The following is a 19,947-nucleotide window of genomic DNA, read 5'->3' as shown; positions in this document are numbered from 1 at the left end:
TGAGTCCCTGATGCAGTACCATTCTTCAAGGGAACCAGTCAATTATTTGTTGGTAGTTGACTACAGTGGACCTCTTCCATTATAGAGCGGGCAAAGATTTATCCTCACTGGAATAGCCACATATTCTTCATGTAAATTTGCTTTCTCTACCTATAATGCTTTTGCTAACACCACCATCTGTGTATTCGCAGAATACTTTATCCACTGTCCTGGCATTCTGTATTGTTTTGCTCAGGGAATGATTCCACAACAAGAAAGGTGTAGAATGGGCTTATGTCCTTGGAATTAACTGGTCTTGTCATGTGCCATGTATCCTGTTCCCTGAAAGTGGCCAGCTTAATTGAAAGGTGGAATTGATAACTCATTACTTAAGTTACAGCACCAGTTGAGAGACAATATCATGAAAGGATGTGGTTCTGTTTTGCAAGATGTAGGATATACTTTGAATTATAAGGTGCTGTCTCTCCCATAGTGAGAATTTATGGTTGTGGGAATCAAGGGTTGGAAGTGAGAGTGGTTTTCTCACTATTATACTTAATAATCATTTGTAGAACTTTTGCTACCTGTCCTGGGAATACTGGGTTCTGCTGGTTTGGAGATCCTAGTTGCCAAGGGGTGGATGTTTCCACTAGGGGACACAACAATGGCTACACTGAATTGGAAGATGAGACTGCAACTTGGCCATTTTGGGGTCTTTGTATTGCTGAACTAATAGGCAAAAGAAGAGGCTAATTTACTCGCTGATTACTAAGGGGGGAAGTTGGGTTACTGTTACACAGTGGAGTCAAGGAGACAAAATCTGGAATTCAGGAGGTTTTCTGGGCTACCTTTTAGTACTTCCATTCCCAGTACTAAAAGTTAGTGGGAACCTACAGCAACTCTAAAGGGCAGAATGATTAATGACTCAGATCTTTGAAGAGTAAAGGTTAGGGTCAGGTTGCCAGGTGAAGAACCCAGAGCAGCTGAGTTTAATCTCTAGTGCTGCTGCTGCTTCTTTTTTTTTAATCTTTCATTCAGGTCTATGCTTAATTTTTTGAACATATGTAATTTAGTTAAATTTTTAAATCTGTTTGTCTTCTAATTCCAATGTCTGTATTAGTTCTGGGTCCATTTTGATTTACTGATTTTTCTCTGCATTATGGGGATTTTTATTTTCCTTAGTTTTTATATGCCCGATAACTTCTGATTGGATGTTTGACATTGTAAGTATTACCTTGCTGGATAATTTTGTATCCCTGTAAATATTCTTCATATTTGTTCTGGGATGTAGCTTGATTTTTTGAATCTGAGTAAAACCATGCTCAGTCAAGGCTGCTACCAAGGCAAGACCCTCTGTGTACCTTACCCAGTATTCCCATGGATCCTATTTTCCCGCGTGACTGGAGAGAACAAACATTACTTCCAGCCCTGAGTGAGCTTTGCACACTGTTCCCTTCATTCTTCTGACATCATTCTTTCCCCACCTTTGGGAAGCTTTCTCACTATGCCTTGATCAGGACTCAGACAAAATTTCAAGAGCAACCTCTGCAGATCTCTGGAATTCTTTTGCTGTGTAGCTTGCTTTTCTCCAGTACTCCATCCTGCAGACTATAGCAAATCTTGGTTACCCGAACTCTTGACTCTGGTCTTCTCATTGTGGAGTCCTTTGGACTGTCTTGTTCATATAACTCAGACTGGAAACTCTTTCAAGTCAGTAAGCTGGAGCCCACCTGATTTGCATGCTCCCTCTTGCGGGTCAGTGTCCTTCATTGTGTGACGTTCAGTGTCTTAAAAACTGGGGGGGCTGTTTCAGGTGGGGGCTTTTTTTTTTTTAAGATTTATTTATTCATGAGAGACACAGAGAGGCAGAGACATAGAGGGAGAAGTAGGCTCCTCACAAGGAGCCTGATGTGGGCTTGATCCCCAGACTTGAGATCACACCCTGAGCTGAAGGCAGATGCTCAACTGCTGAGCCACCCAGGCGTCCCTTCAGGTGGGGGCTTTTAGTATTATGTTTTAGATAACATATTCATGTAACATTTAATAGGCTAAGATTAAATTAAAAAATCCCTATGTTGATTGTTTAGAAAGTTAAAAGGAAAGCTTTCTGCATAATGGGAGCTGGTTTTTTAGTAATTTATAACCACTTTATCATGGCAAGATAATTTTTGTTGAAGATTGTATCTTTCCAGACTTTTTCCTTATAAGCTGTAGAACACAGAGAAGAGAGAAAGCCGGTAAGGTTGACCTGATTGCCTCTGTAGGTTTGTATACACAGAGAAGCTGGATGTGTAGAATTTCAAGAAGGTAATAGAGAAGTCTGGGTGTAGTTTATCTGAGCACCAAAGGATCATTTGTAAATAAATGTAGAATGAGAAAAGCAAAGAATCAAAAGGGAAACTTTAAAGCACAATGTTCCTAAGGTCTTGTCATAAGGATATATTTCTGTGTTTATTACCTATTGATTTGAGGTCTGCTTAGGGTATGTTGGAAAATTTTATCAGTTTGAAGGAGCTGATCCTAAAATGCTACAAAAAAGTTAGATATGAAATGGGAAAGAAAGTTAACTTTCATGAAACTTTTCATAGACTGTTGCAGTTCTGGGCAAAAAAGAGCTGTGTGTCTCCCACCGAGGTTTTAAAATCTGTTCTGGCTGTTTGTGTGAGTTTTATGAAGTTAGGTTTTATTTATTTGGCTTCTTTTTGCCTTATTCTAGCCAGTGCTTTACATATACTATTTTCTCTTGTCCTCCTGGTGAATCCTGTGAGGTATATGGTGTTAATCTATCTTAGAGATGAAGGTTTTTTTTTTTTAAGATTTTATTTATTTATTTCAGAGAGAGCCGGATCAGGGGTAGGGGGGAGGAACAGAGGGAGAAGTGGACTCCCCACTGAGCAGGGACCCCCCACCCCCACCCCCTGACAGGGGGTTTGCCTTTGCCTTGGGGCTTGATCCCAGGACCCTAAGATCATGACGTGACCTGAAGGCAGACACTTAACCGACTGAGCCACGAGGTGCCCCAAAGATGAAGGTTTTGAGGCTTGTAGGGTTTAGGTACCTTGCTTAGGTTAGGGTCAGTGGTAGGAAGTAAGTGGGGATAATGCTTGGGATATTGACTCCCAAGCAGATACTCTTGATACCTCACCCATGCATAGGTTGTATGTTTGTAGTTGCCTTTTCTGAAGGTAATAGACAAATATTTCTTTCATCAGGAAAGGCAGAAACTGAACTGAAAATAGTTCTTAGATGATCAATTTCTTCTGGTTAACAAACTAACAGAAAAAGGGAAGTATGGAGCAAGCAGCCTGTCTCACCTGGGTTTTGCATTTTCCCTATTATTCCAACATTGTATTTGTTGAAATGCCCATACTTGTTTACTTGAAATGGCCACATGTGTTTCTAAATAAAAATGTTACATATTTTTAAATGCATATTTTAATCAGTTAATTATGCCTTCTTGTTAAATGATCCATAGGCTGTCACAGATGGCACTTAGAGTCATAACATTAGTGTTGGAGGAGAAAGATTTCGAGTATCTCCATTCACCATTAGAATCACCTGACTTCAAAGCACAATTTAACACTATAATAGTAGAGCTATTAATAGAGGAGGTGATGGCTACAGGTATCTGGCCCTTTTTTTTCTTGGGGTGGAGGTGTTTGTAAGAATAGAGTAGTGCCAGGATGTGTGATGTTTGTGTTTTTGTGTTTGTTTCAGCCTGTTACATTATTAAGAATGTTAAATACTCATATACTGAGATAGCTCTTCATAGATAGCTCATGGTACTTTAAATCTAGGTGGGGCCTGTTGTTCCTGAAATAAATTATGTATAGGATTCTAAGATATCACCATTTGGACTGATAGAAGTTTCCTGAGGAAAGGAGAAGTTTAAAGTAGATCATACAAGTGATAGTACTTTTCCACTGTCAAAGGCCTGTGGCCAAAGTTGAGAAAGTTCTTGAATTAAGAAAAATAATCTGCATTGATGGTGAAATTGGTACTTTGTGTACTTTGTTTTGGTATACTCCGTATTCTTTAGGAGATTGAAGAATCTAAGAATTTGGAAGGTCTGCTCCTACCTTTTAGCACTTTTTTAGGTTTGTTCCTGGTTCCAAGTTAGTATCAGCATTGTACTGTGTTTTAGTCTATCCAAAAATAAACAAGTAAACAAAATCCAGTGTGTTATATCCTTAGTAAGAACACTGTTTTGTTGCTGACATATGGTTAGTCATTAGTTGTGTTCAGTACTATACTTTACTCATCTAACAGCACCATCTGTTAAAACTTTGTTACCAGTCCAGAGAGGAAGCCAGTTATTTTTTTAGCTTGTGAGCAAGGACTAAATGAGAATTTGCCTGAAGTTGCCTGCAGTCAAGTACTTTACAGCTGGTTTAATCAAACAGTTGGAGCTAGTACTACCTTGGGAAGCCAGATCTGGAAAGAACATGATAATGCTTGTTTAGGGCCTTTATCTACTCTTAGCAAGTTTTATAAAAAAAATAAATAACATAATTTAAGTTACTCAAAAAGATTTGCATGATATGCTTTGTTTTTAATGCTGTAGAACTACTGGTGTTTGTGGTTTGTGATTGCAGCTAGTGTAATGAGAATTGGAAAAGATGTTTTTGCAATGAGGCAAGCACCTTTACAAGAACGATTTTTCATGGATTTTTTTTAGATTTGGACCAGTTTTGTACTAATCTTAAAATTATTAGACATTAATAATTGATTCTTTTTCATGCCTGTGACTTTACGTGTTGTAAAGTAACGTTTTGCTTTGCATGTGTGGGACTCTAGCAGAATGACTGGCCTTGCCAGGGGTGTGTGTGTGTGGCGGGGGGGGGGGGGGGAGTTCCTCACAGCTGCTGGGTATGTATGTTTGTGTTTACATGTGTGTACCTGTGTGCACGCATGCTGTCACTCTCTCTCTCTGTCTGGGCTCCTGAAACACTTTTACTTTTTAAAAATAATGTTGACTTGGAAATTACATGTGGTCTCATTGCTCACTCTTCCTGCCCAAAACGCACTATAGGACTAGTAACTAATACTCAGAGTTTTCAGTCTCTTGTTCCCCACCCCCTGTTCTCCCTTTCTCCCTCCTGTGAGTAAATCGTATTCACATGATGGAAACAAAAATTAGCAAAATATAAAAGGTGAGGAAATATGTCAACAAAATCCAACTATAAAATCTGTTTTGAATAATTTTGTCAGAAAAGGTCTGTGGTAGTAAATTCTCTGCTCACGCATGACCGAAAATGTTTCCTATCTGGTGGAATGGGCTAATTTTGTAGGTTGAAATAATTCTTCCTCAGATCTTTTCTTTTAGAATTCAGCCTAATAGAAATGAAGTCTAATAGCAATCTGTTCTCTCTCTGTAGTGTCTTTTTGTATTTTTCCTTTTTAGAAAATGTCTGGGACCTTACTTTAGCCTCAGTTTGAAATCTCAGAAGGGTATTTCCAGGTGTGGATGATTTTTCAGTTATCATGTGTAGTAGTCTGTGGATTATCAGAAGACTCATGTCTGACCTCTAGGAAATTTATTTCTTTTTAATATATTCGTGAATTTATAAATATATATACACACACACACACACCTACACATACACATACACATACACACACACAGATACATAATATTCCTTGCATATTAGGATGACCACATTTTAATTTTATCAGTAATTTTCTGGACTTGTCTTTCATATGCCTCTGGAATTTACCCACATTTCTCTGCTATAGATTGCTTTCTTTTAAGCACTTAACTACCTTTTATTTTTGTTGTCTCCTTTCAGCTGAGAACGTGCATTAGTTCACATCAGTCCACCCTAAACTAATTTTCTTCCAATTGTGATCATTTCATCAAGTTACTTTAGTGTAGAGAAAAATTGCTGGCAAACTATTGTCTCTTGGTAATCTAGACTAGCAAATATAATGAACAGTTGATTGTGCCTTCTACCTCCCTGGATGTAGGAAGGATCCTGATAGTCTCAATGAGAGCAAATTAGAGATGAAAGATTATTTTGAAGTGATAACACTTTTGGGAGGCTAATTCTTTCATTAGTATATTTTGGATAGGGAAGGCTTTCTCTGTGACTAAGGACCCAACATGTTTGTTAGTATTTCAGTTTAAAATTGATGGTGTACATAATCAAGATTCTGGTGTTTACTATCAGTGTCATTTTTTTGGCTCAAAGTAAGAATATTAAACTTCTTTTGAATAAATAATTTATTCACATGGTACAAAATTCTAAAGGAGCCAAAGCATATACACTGATATGACTCCATCCATCTGACCCGGGCACCAACTTTTTCTGAACAAACCCAGTATTATGATTTCTCTTTCTATGAAGGATTTGGGTTTATAAGAATGAATGTATATACACACAACTGCACATATGTTTTTTACTTTCTCAGTTTATATAAAAGGTAGCATACAGTATGTGTGGTTTTGCACCATTTTCATTTAACAATATAATTTGGTGATCATTTAATACCATTTCATTACAAATTTCATTATTCTGTTTTTTTAAATTAGTATTGTATTCTATTGTCCAGATATAGGATAATTTATTTAACCAGGTCTTTATTCCAGATATGTGTGTTTCTCTTCTTGTTTTTTACTACTACCTGCGTCTGTGCTACAGGGATACCTACATCTCTGTGTGTATCATTTTGCACATGTGTAGATACATCTATAGAATAAATACTTGGCTTAAAAGGTATATAAATTTGTAATTTTGATGGATATTGCCAAATTGTTATCTATAGAGATTGTACTCATTTAGGCTTCCATTATCAACATATGGGCTTGCTAGTTTCCCCAGAGCCTTGCCCATATAGTGTATTATTAACCTTTTTTTAATAATCTTCATTAGACTGATGAATGAAAAGTGCTATCTCAGTGTCTTTTAATTTGCATTTCTTATTAGAGCTATTTTTATTTCCTTTTCTGTGACCTATCCATATCCGTTGATCATTTTTCTGTTGGATGATCCTTACTAATTTGTAGACACTCTCTATTTGGGGAAAGTTAAACCTCTGTGACACAATTTCCAGATTGTCCTCTCTTTGTTCTATTTGTTTGCTTATGGTTCTTTTGGCCACGAGGAAAGTAATTATTTGTTATACAGTTGACGTGAATGTTTGGTTTTTACTTCAAGGTGGTGATTATAATTCTTTGAATATTTCTGCTGTTACTTTAATGGTTTCATTTTCTTATACTTAAAATTGTTGAGCTATAGTCAATTTATTTTGCTTTATCTGTGATTTATGGACACAGTGCTTTCCCCTCCCCTGTGATTAACCAGTTCTCCTGATATTCCCCTCCCCACTGAGGACTAACCAGTTCTGATACCATTTATTGAATCATTTACCTTTTTCCTCTGATTTGAAATGCCATCTTTACCATATGCTAAATTTTTATATGCATTTGTATTCTCTTTTCATATTTAAGAGTTATGTTTATCGTGAAAAAGCTCAAACATTCAAGTAGAAGGAATAGGTGAGTGAACATGGACCTATCAAAAGATTGAATAAGATTTATTTTCTTTTTTTCTCTCTTTTTTTTTTTTATTTATTTACGATAGTCACAGAGAGAGAGAGAGAGAGAGAGGCAGAGACACAGGCAGAGGGAGAAGCAGGTTCCATGCACCGGGAGCCCGATGTGGGATTCGATCCCGGGTCTCCAGGATCACGCCCTGGGCCAAAGGCAGGCGCCAAACCGCTGCACCACCCAGGGATCCCTTCTTTTTTTCTCTTAATTCTGTTTTTACTGAGGAGTTTTAAAGCAATTCCAGATACCATGTCATTTGACCCTTGTATCAGTTCTGTATGCAGCTCTAAAAATATGGATATTTTAAAAGATAAGTTAAATATATGACTTTTTATTCCAAATTTAAGGGAAAACACTTTTGGGGCTAACATTTGGTGTCTCTCTGTTCTTATTAGTAATCAGTTGCTTCAGAAAGTGATATCATATTGCCTTTTAGATGTTTAGTGTCATTTTAAAGCTTTCTCCCTGCACTTGTTTTTAGCAGGGGCCTGCCTCTGTGTGACATGGGTATTGAAATGTTTTACTAGTTTAGAGCTGTCCAAGTGACTTCACTAGTGGGTCACCTCATGAGCAGTCTGCGTGTAGGCTGCATAACTAATAACATTGTAAGCAGTCTTAAAATATAGCCAAATGTGTGGATGGGAGCAGAGGAGTGATACATAGGCAGTTCAGATATAGCTTAATCTGTTTTTGCCTGTGTAACAGAAGGCTTCATGCCAGAAATTAATAATGTTTTGATTAAATTAATGACTGCAGTCTTGAAGATAAGAGTGTCAGGGCATACGTCCTATTTGATTGTAGAATTGTACCATTACATTTAATGCTCAGTTTCACATTGTCAGTTTCATGTGAGAAAATATACTTCTGTCATGCCAAATGGGCACAAACAATTTGTATAACTATACGTTTCTTTTTAGGTTAGATTTGTCAATTAGATTGCACGTGTAGAATGTTTCCTTTCAATTTAATCTTCTTAAGCTGAGCTAACCTCATAGGGCTTGTTCTGGATAATTTGGTTATAACCTCAAATTTGTTCTCCAAAGACAGTTTTAGAAACTTAAAATATGGTACACATTTTTGTACATGTATTAGATTCTTTTGAAAATGAGAAAGTATTTTTTTTTATTAAATAGCTGTGGTATTCACGAGGATTCACCTAGTATTCACTTGCAGTGATGTAAAACAAATACAGATTTTAGTTACCATTTGTACAATTCTGTAAAACAAATTTGAAAAATCTTCATTTTTTAAAAAAGATTCTATTTATTTATTTATTTGACAGAGCATGAACAGGGGGAGCAGGAGGCAGAGGGGGAGGGAGAAGCAGGCTCCTTGCTGAGTAGGGAGCCCAACACAGGGTGTGATCCCAGGACCCTTAGGTCATGACCTGAGCCGAAGGCATACGCTTAACGGATTGAGCCATCCCTGTGGGAATTCTTCATTTTTTGAACAATTCCACAGTTCCCTAATTTTCTTCTGTTTCAGTGTGTTTATATGTCTGTTTACATTCTGCTGCTGTCTAGTGAGTCCCATAGATACTTGACTGGTTAGGTCTTCTGGAGCCCTGCAGTTCCAAGAAATGATCTGATGAGGCACTGTTTTGTTTTAGCTCATTGGTTTCTACTGTCTGGTTATTTGATTGAATTGTATTAATGTTTCCATATCCTGCTTTTGGTTTTAAGTATCCCCCTAACTTGTCATAGCAACTTCTTTCTAGATGTGTCTCCTGAGGCAGGGAAACAAAAGCAAAAATAAACTATTGGGACTACATCAAAATAAAAAGCTTCTGCCCAGTGAAGGAAACAATTAACAGGGACGGCTGGGTTGCTCAGTGGTTGAGCATCTCTGCCTTTGGCTCAGGGCATGATCCCTGGATCTGGGATCGAGTCCCACATCGAGGTTCCTGCAGGGAGCCTGCTTCTCCCTCTGCCTATGTCTCTGCCTCTCTGTGTCTCTCATAAATAAATAAATCTTAAAAATAAAAAAAGGAAACCGTCAACAAAACTAAAAAGCATTTGATGGAATGGGAGAAGTTTTTTTTTTTTTTTTTTTTTTTTTTGGGAGAAGCTTTTTGCAAGTGACACATCCAATAAAGGGTTAGTAGCCAAAATGTATTAAAGAACTTATAAAACTCAATAGTGAAAAATGAATAATCTAATTAAAAATGGGCAGAAGACATGAATAGACATTTTTCCAAAGAAGATATACAGATGGCCAACAGACACATGAAAAGATGCTCACATCTGGGAAATAAACTACAATGAAATATCACCTTAGTTGTCAGAATGGCTAAAATTAACACCACAAGAAACAACAGGTGTTGGCAAGGATGTGGAGAAGGGGGAGCCCTCATGCACCTTTGGTGGGAATATAAACTAGTGCAGCCACTCTGGAGAATAGTATGGAGGTTCCTCAAAAAGTTAAAAATAGAGCTCCCTATGATCTACTAATTGCACTACTGGTATTGACCCCAAAATACAAAAAAATTCAAAGGGATACGTGCACCCCCATTTTTGTAGTAGCATATCTAAAATAGCCAAATTATGGAAACAGCCCAAGTGCCCATTGATTGATGAATGGATAAAGAAGATATGTATACATCTATACACACACACACACACACACACACATACCCACATGCATACATATACAGTGATGTGTTAGCCATAAAAAGAATGAAATCTTGTCATTTGTGATGGCATGGGTAGAGCTAGAGAGTATTATGCTAAGTGAAATAAGTCAGTGAAAGAAAGACAACTACCATATGATCTCACACATGTGGAATTTAAAAAGCAAAACAAAGAAGCAAAGGGGAAAAAGAGGCAAACGAAGAAAACAGATTCTTAACAATGAAGAACAAACTGATGGTCACCAGAGAGGAGGTGAGAGAATGGGGGAAATAGGTGATGGAGATTAAGGAGTACACTTGTGATGAGCACTGGGTGATGTATGGACATGCTGAATTACCATATTGAACACCTGAAACTAACGGTTAACGCTGCGTGTTAACTGACTGGAATTTAAACAAAACCTTGAAAAAAAAAACCAAATACCATAAACTGGTTTAAAAAATAAATATCTAACTTCTGTGTGTGTTCATTCAACTGACTTGAAAAGGTTGCAGCACAATCTCAATAAGTAATTTAGTAGAAAGCTAGTCATACCTCTCTCTGACTTGAATAAATCGTTAAGGAATCTTCTTTTCTCCTTGTGTTCAATATAAGCAAATTATCCATGGCAAGTGTACTCAGTTTTTCCATGTTAAGAATTTCTCAGTATCCTTCTGGTAGGTTTTCAGCCCTATTTTTAATTCATATTTGCTGGCTAAATAGGTAAAACAAAGTTTGGGCTAAAAATCTGATTTTTCACAGGCTAAACACCATAGCTTCTATTTGAGGAAAAAAAAAAAAACCCACAAAAATACCTCAGTCTATTGGAGGGAAATGGTAATATCTGAGACATTATTAACCAGACAGTGTGTATTTAACAAGATAGCTTGAAGATGTTCTCATTTACAAACTTAATATCCTTTTAGAACTACTAAATTTAAAACTGTTGAAAATAATTATTTGTCCAGATTCTCAAAGAACTTTTATTTGTGTATTTATTTTTTTAAAAGGTTTTATTTTAAAGTACTCTCTATATCCAATGTGGGGCTCAAACCTCCAGCCTGGGGATTGAGAGTTGCATGTTCTTCCACCCAAGCCAGCCAGGCACCCCTTTTAAAGAATTTTTACAGAATTTAAATAATGTACCACTTGTTAAGCTTCTACAGTGCTGGCTCTGTCCTAGCGGCAACTTTGCACAGATCATCTTTAATCTTGTCAACAAATCCACAAATATTATCCCTATATCATAGATGAAGACAGCAGAGCTCCAGAGGTTAAGGATCTGACTAATGTCACATAGCTAATATGTTGGTAGAGTGAAGATTTGAGTCTTAACCCTGCCACCACAAGTTCATGGTACTATATTTCCTAAGTTCTTACTCATATGTTTGAAATTCTGTAATTTTTAAAACAAAAATTTGGTTCTATCAGTGAGATGTTTGTGGATTTTCTTATTTTCCTTTTCATCTTCATAGTCTTGCTTTTGGATTTTGGATGGATAATGTGAACAAAGGGAGCGAAGAAGGGTTGATTATCAAAATATTTTGTTTTCAGTTTCATTTGTTTACTGTGCTTCCAGGTGACATTTTTCAAAAATTTATAGATTAAGTTTGGCTTTTTACCAGGTTAGAATACTTGTGGTGTTTCTCTTTTTTAGTTTCATTTCTTTTGTTCATTGAGATTTGAAAAAGATAGGTTCAGGGGTGCCTGGATGGCTCAGTCAGAAGAGCATGCAACTCTTGATCTCGGGGTTGTAGGTTTGAACCCCATGTTGGGTGTAGAGATTACTTAAAATCTTTTAAAAAAGAGAAAGGGAAAGAAAGAAAGGGGGGGTGTTTAGTCCTTCTGAATTATTCTTTCACTGCTGTTAACCCATTTTTCTCCCAAAGTCATTGCCATTCTACCTTACTGCTTCCTCAAGTTTACAATTTACATTTAAGTATAATTATAATATGGAATTATCTTAACTATTACTTAGTACAACTTTCATCCTATAAAGAAGTTAGTTATCCTTTGCATTAGAAACTGATACATAGAAGTGTGTGTGTGTGTGTATGTGTATGTGTGTGTGTATTTGTTTTTACTGTTCTGAAACAAAAGGAGACCACTTGGATTTGCTAGGCTTTTTTCAGTAAAATGTTTTTGTGCCTAAGCATATTTGTAGGGACCAATAGAATTGGTCTTGTTTGGACTTTTTTGGGGAAGAGAGGTATATTAAAAGGTAGGGTGGTTGTTATTGTTGTTTTTGTTAGCGTGGCAATAAACTAACTGTACATTTCCAGGATAAGACAGGCATACAACTTCTCTTCATGTGAACTGTTTTAGTCAGGTTTCATTGCAGAAAACCAATTCATTTTTAATAACAAAAAGAGGGTTTTCAGTTGCAATGAAAACTATACCCTTATTTTAGAAAAAGAATAATTTTTGAAAAGTCTTAAGATAATCAGTTTATAAGCTGACTTTGTAAGCAAAGACTAGTAAGCAGACTAGTAAGTTTATGCAGTGATCCATTTAGAATATGGGTAATGGGATATGACATAACATAGCTTGCCAGCTTAGACTTATTTTATGCATTTACATTACTCAGTGTATTAATGGTTTTAAAATGGTATCTTTTACATTATAACTTTTCCAAACTCATAGGGAAAGGGAAATTGCTATGTTGTGTTCAAAGTTTGTTAAAATAAAGTCTGTTTCTATAGTTTATAGAAGAAGTAATATACCAATTCAAAAACTTTTCACTCAGTGCAAGATGTTTGCTATCTATGTTTTACAAAGTAAATCAGGGTGGAGATTGGTTATTTAATAGGATATATTTTGTTGGTTTCTTAACCATGGTACCTGACATAAAGAAAAATAGTATGATTTAGTAGACCCCTATTTTATTACTGATATATTTTGATGTGCTTTTAAATACATTTGGCAGCAGTGGTGGTTAAGGTTGCAGAGTCTATTTGCAAATATCTTTTCTGATTCCACCGGTTGCCTTTTAGTTTTGTTGATTGTTTCCTTTGCTGTGCAGAAGCTTTTTATTTTGATGTAGTCCCAATATTTTATTTTTGCTTTTGTTTCCCCTACCTCAGGAGATATACCTAGTAAGAAGCTGCTACAGCCCATGTCAAAGAGGTTACTGTCTGTGTTCTCCATGTCTGATAAAGGGTTAGTATCCAAAATACATAAAGAAGTTATAAAACTGAACATGAAAAAAACAAATAGTCCAATTAAAAGAACGGGCAGAAGATATGAATAGACATTTTTCTAAAGAAGACATGCAGATGGCTAGCAGACACCTGAAAAGATGCTCAACATTACTCATCATCAAGGAAATACAAATCAAAACCACAATGAAATGTACCCTCACACCAGTCACAGTGGCTAAAGTTAACACAAACAAGTGTTGGCGAGGAGGTGGAGAAAGGGGAACCCTTGTACGCTGTTGGTAGGCATGGAAGCTGGTGTAGCCACTGTGGAAAACAGTATAGAGACTCCTCAAAAAGTTAAAAATAGAGCTACCCTATGCTCCAGCAGTTGTACTACTAGGTATTTACCCAAAGAAGACAAAAATACTGATTCAAAAGGATATATGCGCCCTATTGCTTATAGCAGCATTATTTACAATAGCCAAACTATGAAAAGAGCCTGAATGTTCATGGACTGATCAATGGATAGAGAAGAAGTGGTATATTCACCACCAAGAACAATGAAATCTTGCCATTTGCAGTGATGTGGCTGGAGCTAGAGAGTAGTATGCTAAGCCAAATAAGTCAATCAGAGAAAGAAAAATACCATATGATTTCACTCCTGTGTGGAATTTAAGGAACAAAACAGATGAACATGGGGGGAATAAAAAGAGAAAGAAACCAGGAAACAGACTCTTAACTCTAGGGAAAACACTGATGATCACCAGAGGGGAGGTACTTGAGGGGGAGGGGTTAAATGGGTGATGAGCACTGGATGTTGTATGTAAATATTGAATCACTGAATTATACACCTGAAACTAATGTTATACTGTGTGTTAACTAACTGGAATTTAAATAAATACTTGGAAAAAAAAATATGGTTGAAGAGTCTATAGCCAGACTGTCAAAGTCAAATTCCTGTTTTGCCATTTGGTAATGTGTAACTTTGGTCAAGTTATTAAGCTCAGGATCCTTATCCGTAAAATTGAGATAACCTGCCGCATGGAATTGTTGTAGGATTGAATTAATTTATGCAAATAAAGTTCTTACAGGCTGGCACAAAGGAACATGCTTAATAAATGGTAGTCAGGATTATGTATATATTTAAGGAATATTGACTACTTAATGCGCTTTCTTTGAGAGACCGCAGAACCTTTTACATGCTGCCTGTTGTGGAATTCTTTTCTTGAGATGAGATCTTTGTAGTTTGGAGAGTTTACTACCTAATTTAAGGGGTTTGTTTTCAGTTTATGAAATAGGTATTTGGTACTACTAAGGAGTGACTACTGAGATGAGGAGCTGGCGGTCAGCTCTTGGCAGAGACTATTTTGTAGGAGTGTTTAGAGCTGACATCCACAGAGGCAGCTCCTACTGTCCTGCACAGACTGTTCATCGTCATCAGCAGCAACTCAGTAGAAGAACTCATAAGTTTTCATTTATCTGTTTTTGCTAAGACTTTCCTCCTTCCCAAAGATGCTTTTTGTTAGCTCTGACTCAGGAGCAAGCTAGGCAGATAGATAGTAGGGTGTCCAGTTACTGCTCAATCTTGCATATACAATACAGAAATCCTGTCTTGGATGTAGTTGGATCCCTGCTTCTCTTTACTTCCATGCTCCTAACACCTCACTGCCACTCTGAGTCCCACAAACTCATACAACTGGGCTATGATCTCACAGATTAGATCTGAGGGCTAGAATTAATTTATAGGCATCAATTTCTGCAAGTGAAGGAAGTACTGTGTGAAAAAATGAGACAAAAATTTGAGAAGTATTCCAAATTATAAGATTACTTAGTACTAACATTTTTTACATAGGCTTTTGTATTTCATACTACAGTATGCCATACTTTGCTACAGAGTGTATGGAAGCCAATTTTTTTGTTTGTTTAATTGAGTTTATTATACTCACATCAACAGTGGTATTAGACTATGGACTAGAAAGTTTTTTTATAATAATGGTTCTGTTGGAATGAAATTTTGTCTCATGTTCCTATGTTTTTTGGCATAGATCCTATGATTATGGTTTATAAAATATTCTCACTTCCTCTCTCCCTCTGTTTCTGAGTAGTAACATGATTTCCCAGAATACTTAACATACTTAATACAAAAAGACAATATTTGTTTTTGCTCTGGTTGCAAAAAGATACAACTGAAGCATTCTGGATAAAGATCTTACAGATAGTTAATTCCTAGGAAAAATGATGCTATTTCTATTGGGGAAAGTATAGCCTTTTGCAAGACTAAATCAAGATGAGACTAGTAATTTTTTCTAACTGTAATCTAGAAATAGTTAAATATTCTGTTCTATTTTAGCTAACTACTTTTGAATATTTGGGTTCTCTTATCTATCAAACATAAATAAAGTCTATTAGAGAAAAATTTATTGGTGAATTAAGTTAAAATGTTCAGTTCATATGTGTCTAACTTTTTTTTTTAAGCTTTCATTTATTTGGGAAAGCATGCACACGAGCAAGGGGAGAGGTAGTAGGAAAAGGGGAAGCAGGCTTCCCACTGAGCAGGGAGTCTGACATGGGGCTGGATCCCAGGGCTCTGAGATCATGATCTGAGCCAAAGGCAGACAGTTAACCAGCTGAGCCACCAAGGCGCCCCTGTTTAACCATTTCTGCATTCCTTAGTGAACAAGAATTCCAGACGTGTGTGTATTGGGCTATGTTTCCTTCCCACAGTTCTCACCAGGGAAATAGGTGAAATTCTCTAAATTAATTGAAAAGTTTTGAATGTCTTTGTGGCTTATGATAAATTCCTGAAAATTAGGATTTTCTGAGTCTAGTTATATAGGTAGTGTGTAAAAAGTCAATATATTGCTATAAGGTACAGTTTAATAAGCCTTTAGACATATTTGGTTCAAATGCGTTCTGTGTATTTTAACCCTCTTAAGTGATTTGTAATATTTAGATCTATTTTCCCTGTGGCATTAAGTAGAAGTAAGGCATGTAGAGTCAACGAATTGCTTCTGGGTATAGCTCAGCACAAACAGATTTTGCTGTAATGAAGATTTTGAAATAGAAGAAAATGTGGACTGTTACCTTAAAAAAAAAAATCAGCTTCTATAAAATTGTAATTGGAGGACTCCCTACCCCTTTGACCTATTTAAGCATATTATCAGACTTCTTTCTGCTTTGAGCTTAAAACAATAGCCATGTCTCTGAGACCTGCCTTAATTATGTTCTGCTACCCCCAACCATTCAAGTCAGATTTAGGATCAATGTTTTCTTTGCTGCAGTTACTTTGTATGGAGGTGGGGGTTGAGGATGTGGATTGAGTATGCTTCTTTCCCATACTTCTTTTACTTTGTAATTATTTAACTTTTAAATTCACAGGTATTACTCTTCCCCCCCCTTCCTAGACTGAGTTAGAGTGGTCTCATTCAGAAGCACCCTTCCGGTATTATTCCCCCGCCCTGCCTATGTTATACACCAAACCGAGGTTCATTGCCTATTACATATTGGTGTGAGAACAGAGCATTTCATGCCTTTTTCATGTTGCAAATATGTTTCCTGCTGGAAAGTCAGCTGGAAGGAAGTGGAGGTCTTGACTAAATCTTGATCACTTTCTGTTTTCTTGGATTCTAGAAGAGTGCTTAACATGTAGTAGCCACTTAAAAATACATGTTGAATGAGAGAAAAGAAGTGAGGTCCTGAGAGGCTATGTGAAATAATACATGAGATTATATATTATAACACATATTATCAAATTAATATGAAAGTACTCTAAAAGGCTCTAGAAATATTAGGTACAGTAGTATTAGACATTAGTGTTCATGTAATAGTAAATCATTATTCATATTTTAATCTATTATGAGGTAACGTAAGACCCTCATAATATATTAGGAATGCTTTTCTTTTTTCTTTTTTAAAGATTTTATTTATTCATGAGAGATAGAGAGAGAGAGGCAGAGACATAGGCAGAGGGAGAAGCAGGCTCCATGCAGGAAGCCCGATATGGGACTCAATCCTGTGACGCTGGGATCACACTGAGTCAAAGACAGATGCCCAACTGCGGAGCCACCCAGGAGTCCCGCTTTTCTTTCTTTATTGTAGTTGGCACAGGTTGTTATATTAGTTTCAGGTGTACAACATAGTGATTTGACTTCTCCATACATTATGTGATGCTACCCCCAACCATTCAAGTCAGATTTAGGGTCAATGTTTTCTTTGCTGCAGTTACTTTGTATGGAGGTGGGGGTTGAGGATGTGGAGCCCCCATCTGTCACCATACAACGATATTTTATTATCATTGACCCATGGTATGCATCTATGTTGTACCTTTTATTCCTGTGACTTACTCCATCCATATCTGGAAGCTTGCATCTCCCACTTCCCTGTACCCATTTTGCCCATCTCCCACCATCCACCCCTGTGATAACCATCAGTTTGTTCTCTACTTATGGGTATGTTTCTGCTTTTTGTTAGTTTTGTTTTTTAGATTCCACATATAAATGAAATCATACAGTATTTGTCTTTCTCTGACCTATTTCACTTGGCATAATACCTTCTAGGTACACACACACACATACACATCTTATCCATTTGTCTGTGTTTGGACACTTGGGCTGCTTCTGTAGTTTGGCTATTGTAAATAATGCTGCAGTAGACATAGGGTTGCTTTTCATTGTATGGAACAGAACATGTAATCAATAGTGGATTAAACTAATGAGGGCTTATTTTTCTCATGAAAAAAGTTTGGAGGTCAGTATATGCTGACATTGTGTTAGCAGCTTTGCAGTGTTAAGGCTGCTGGTCTTTAAATTCTCTGGGCCACCTTCATGGTCACAAGGTGGTTGCTCCTGCTGGAGGCATTACCTTTCTGTTTGAGGCACTGTAAAGGAGCATGGATTGACAGCAGCATCTCTTCATTTGACCAGGAAACCAAAAGCTTTCCTAGAACATCTCTTCATTTTTCTGGGAAGCTGAAAGTCTTCCTGGAAGCCTTGCAGCACAGCAGACTTCCCCGTAAGTGTTAGGGACCACCTGTTTCACATGGCCACGCCTAACTGGACGGAAGGAAGGGGGTTAGCCGTGAAAATGGGGGTTAACTTTTCCAGCCTCTGGTGGAGTTGGGGGAAGGGAGAAACAGTTTGGAAATAGGGTTCTGGGTTTGCTAACCAACAGTATTTACAAAATCTACCACTCTGGCTGGCCAAAATCCAAATACAGCCTTTCTCATATGAATACATTTTATAAGGATACAGTCACCACTTTTCCAAGGGAGAAGATACTGCATTTCCCTCTGAGTCCAACTTGTTTGTTTCTCCATCAGGTCTGATAGTATCTTCTTGCTCTTTGGTGACCCTAAAGCCAAAAGAGAAAATCTGTGCATCTAGTACATCCAGATAAAGGAACAAGGTAATTGTGACAAATCCTCCCACTTAGAAAACAGGTGAATTAGAAACTCATCGCTAGAAACTGGTCCATGAACACACCATACTGTGTGTGAAGACTTCCATTCTGGCAGTGGATTAAATTCCTAGTTTGCTAGTTCACTATTCCTGTTTCTGTTCCCAGGAAGCATCTCCCCAGGTCACAAAGTGTTGACTACCATAGTGATAGAAGTCATCTTGAAATCAGGTAGGCAGATTCCTTCCACTTGATTTTTCCTTTTGGCTATTTTAGGGAGTTTCCCTTGCCATATAAATTTTGGAATAAGTTTACCTATGTGTGCCAGAAACCTTTCTGGAATTTTGATAGGAATTGTGTTAAATCTTATAGATTAGTTTGGGGAAGAATTAACATCTTTATGACTTTTTCCAATCCAGTAACATGATAAGTCTCTCCAGTGATGTTGTTCTTTCATTTCTTTCAACAAAATTTTATAATTTTAGCCTACAGATCCAGTACATATTTTGTTAGGTTTATACCTAAGTTTTTCATGTTCTTGGGGCAATTGTAAGTGGTATTGCTTTTTTTTTTTTAAGATTTTATTTATTTATTCATGAGAACACACAGAAAGGATTGAGCGAGAGAGAGAGGCAGAGACACAGGCAGAGGGAGAAGCAGGCTCCATGCAGGGAGCCGGCGTGGGACTCGATCCCGGGTCTCCAAGGATCACGACCTGGGCTGAAGGCGGTGCTAAACCGCTGAGCCACCCAGGCTGCCCGGTATTGCTTTTTTGATTTTGATTTCACTTATAGGTGGTTGGTATATACAAATGCAATTGACTTTTGTTTGTTGATCTTATATTCTGCAACCTTGCAGAATTCACTTATTGCTAGGAGTTTGTTTTTTGCAAATAACTGGAATTTTCTACATAGAGAATCATATTATCTGCAGAGTTTTTTTTTCCCTCTTTCTGATTGATATTTGTTTTATTTCTTCTTTTGCTTCACCATGTCTTCTAGACCTTCCTGTATTATGTTGAATATGAGAGGTAAGATTAGACATCTTTTCTGGATCCTTGATCTTAGGGAGAAAGAATTCAGTCTTTCACTGTTAGGTATGATGTCAGCTGTAGGATTTTTGGTAGATGCTCTTTTTGTGTTTGAGGAAAATACTATTTTCCCCTAGTTTATGACTGTTTTTATCCTGAATATATCTTGAATGTATTATGGATATTTAAAAATACTATGAAGGAAGCTAGATTACTCTTTTTTAGTTGGAAATGAGGTAGTATGTG

The 19,947-nt window shown here is 37.0% G+C and overlaps 1 protein-coding gene across 5 annotated transcripts in view; it reads left to right on the top strand.

Annotated features, from left to right (window-relative positions):
* The window catches only part of CDKAL1 (CDK5 regulatory subunit associated protein 1 like 1), a 636,452-nt gene that overhangs the window by 69,274 nt on the left and 547,231 nt on the right, over positions 1-19,947 (top strand). For 4 of the 5 annotated variants that reach the window (XM_055322912.1, XM_055322911.1, XM_055322910.1 and 1 more), the window contains one exon: positions 18,840-18,902. The exons of the other annotated variant lie outside the window; for it this stretch is intronic. In XM_055322912.1, coding sequence (XP_055178887.1) covers positions 18,840-18,902 — 63 coding nt within the window. The remainder of the gene's footprint in view (positions 1-18,839; positions 18,903-19,947) is intronic. 5 annotated transcript variants of the gene reach the window in all.

The sequence above is a fragment of the Nyctereutes procyonoides genome, unplaced genomic scaffold (genome assembly GCF_905146905.1).
Source record: "Nyctereutes procyonoides isolate TBG_1078 unplaced genomic scaffold, NYPRO_anot_genome, whole genome shotgun sequence".
Classification (NCBI taxonomy): Eukaryota; Metazoa; Chordata; class Mammalia; order Carnivora; family Canidae; genus Nyctereutes; species Nyctereutes procyonoides.
The sequence above is the reverse complement of the archived record's forward strand: the minus strand, read 5'-3'. Positions and strand labels throughout refer to the sequence as shown.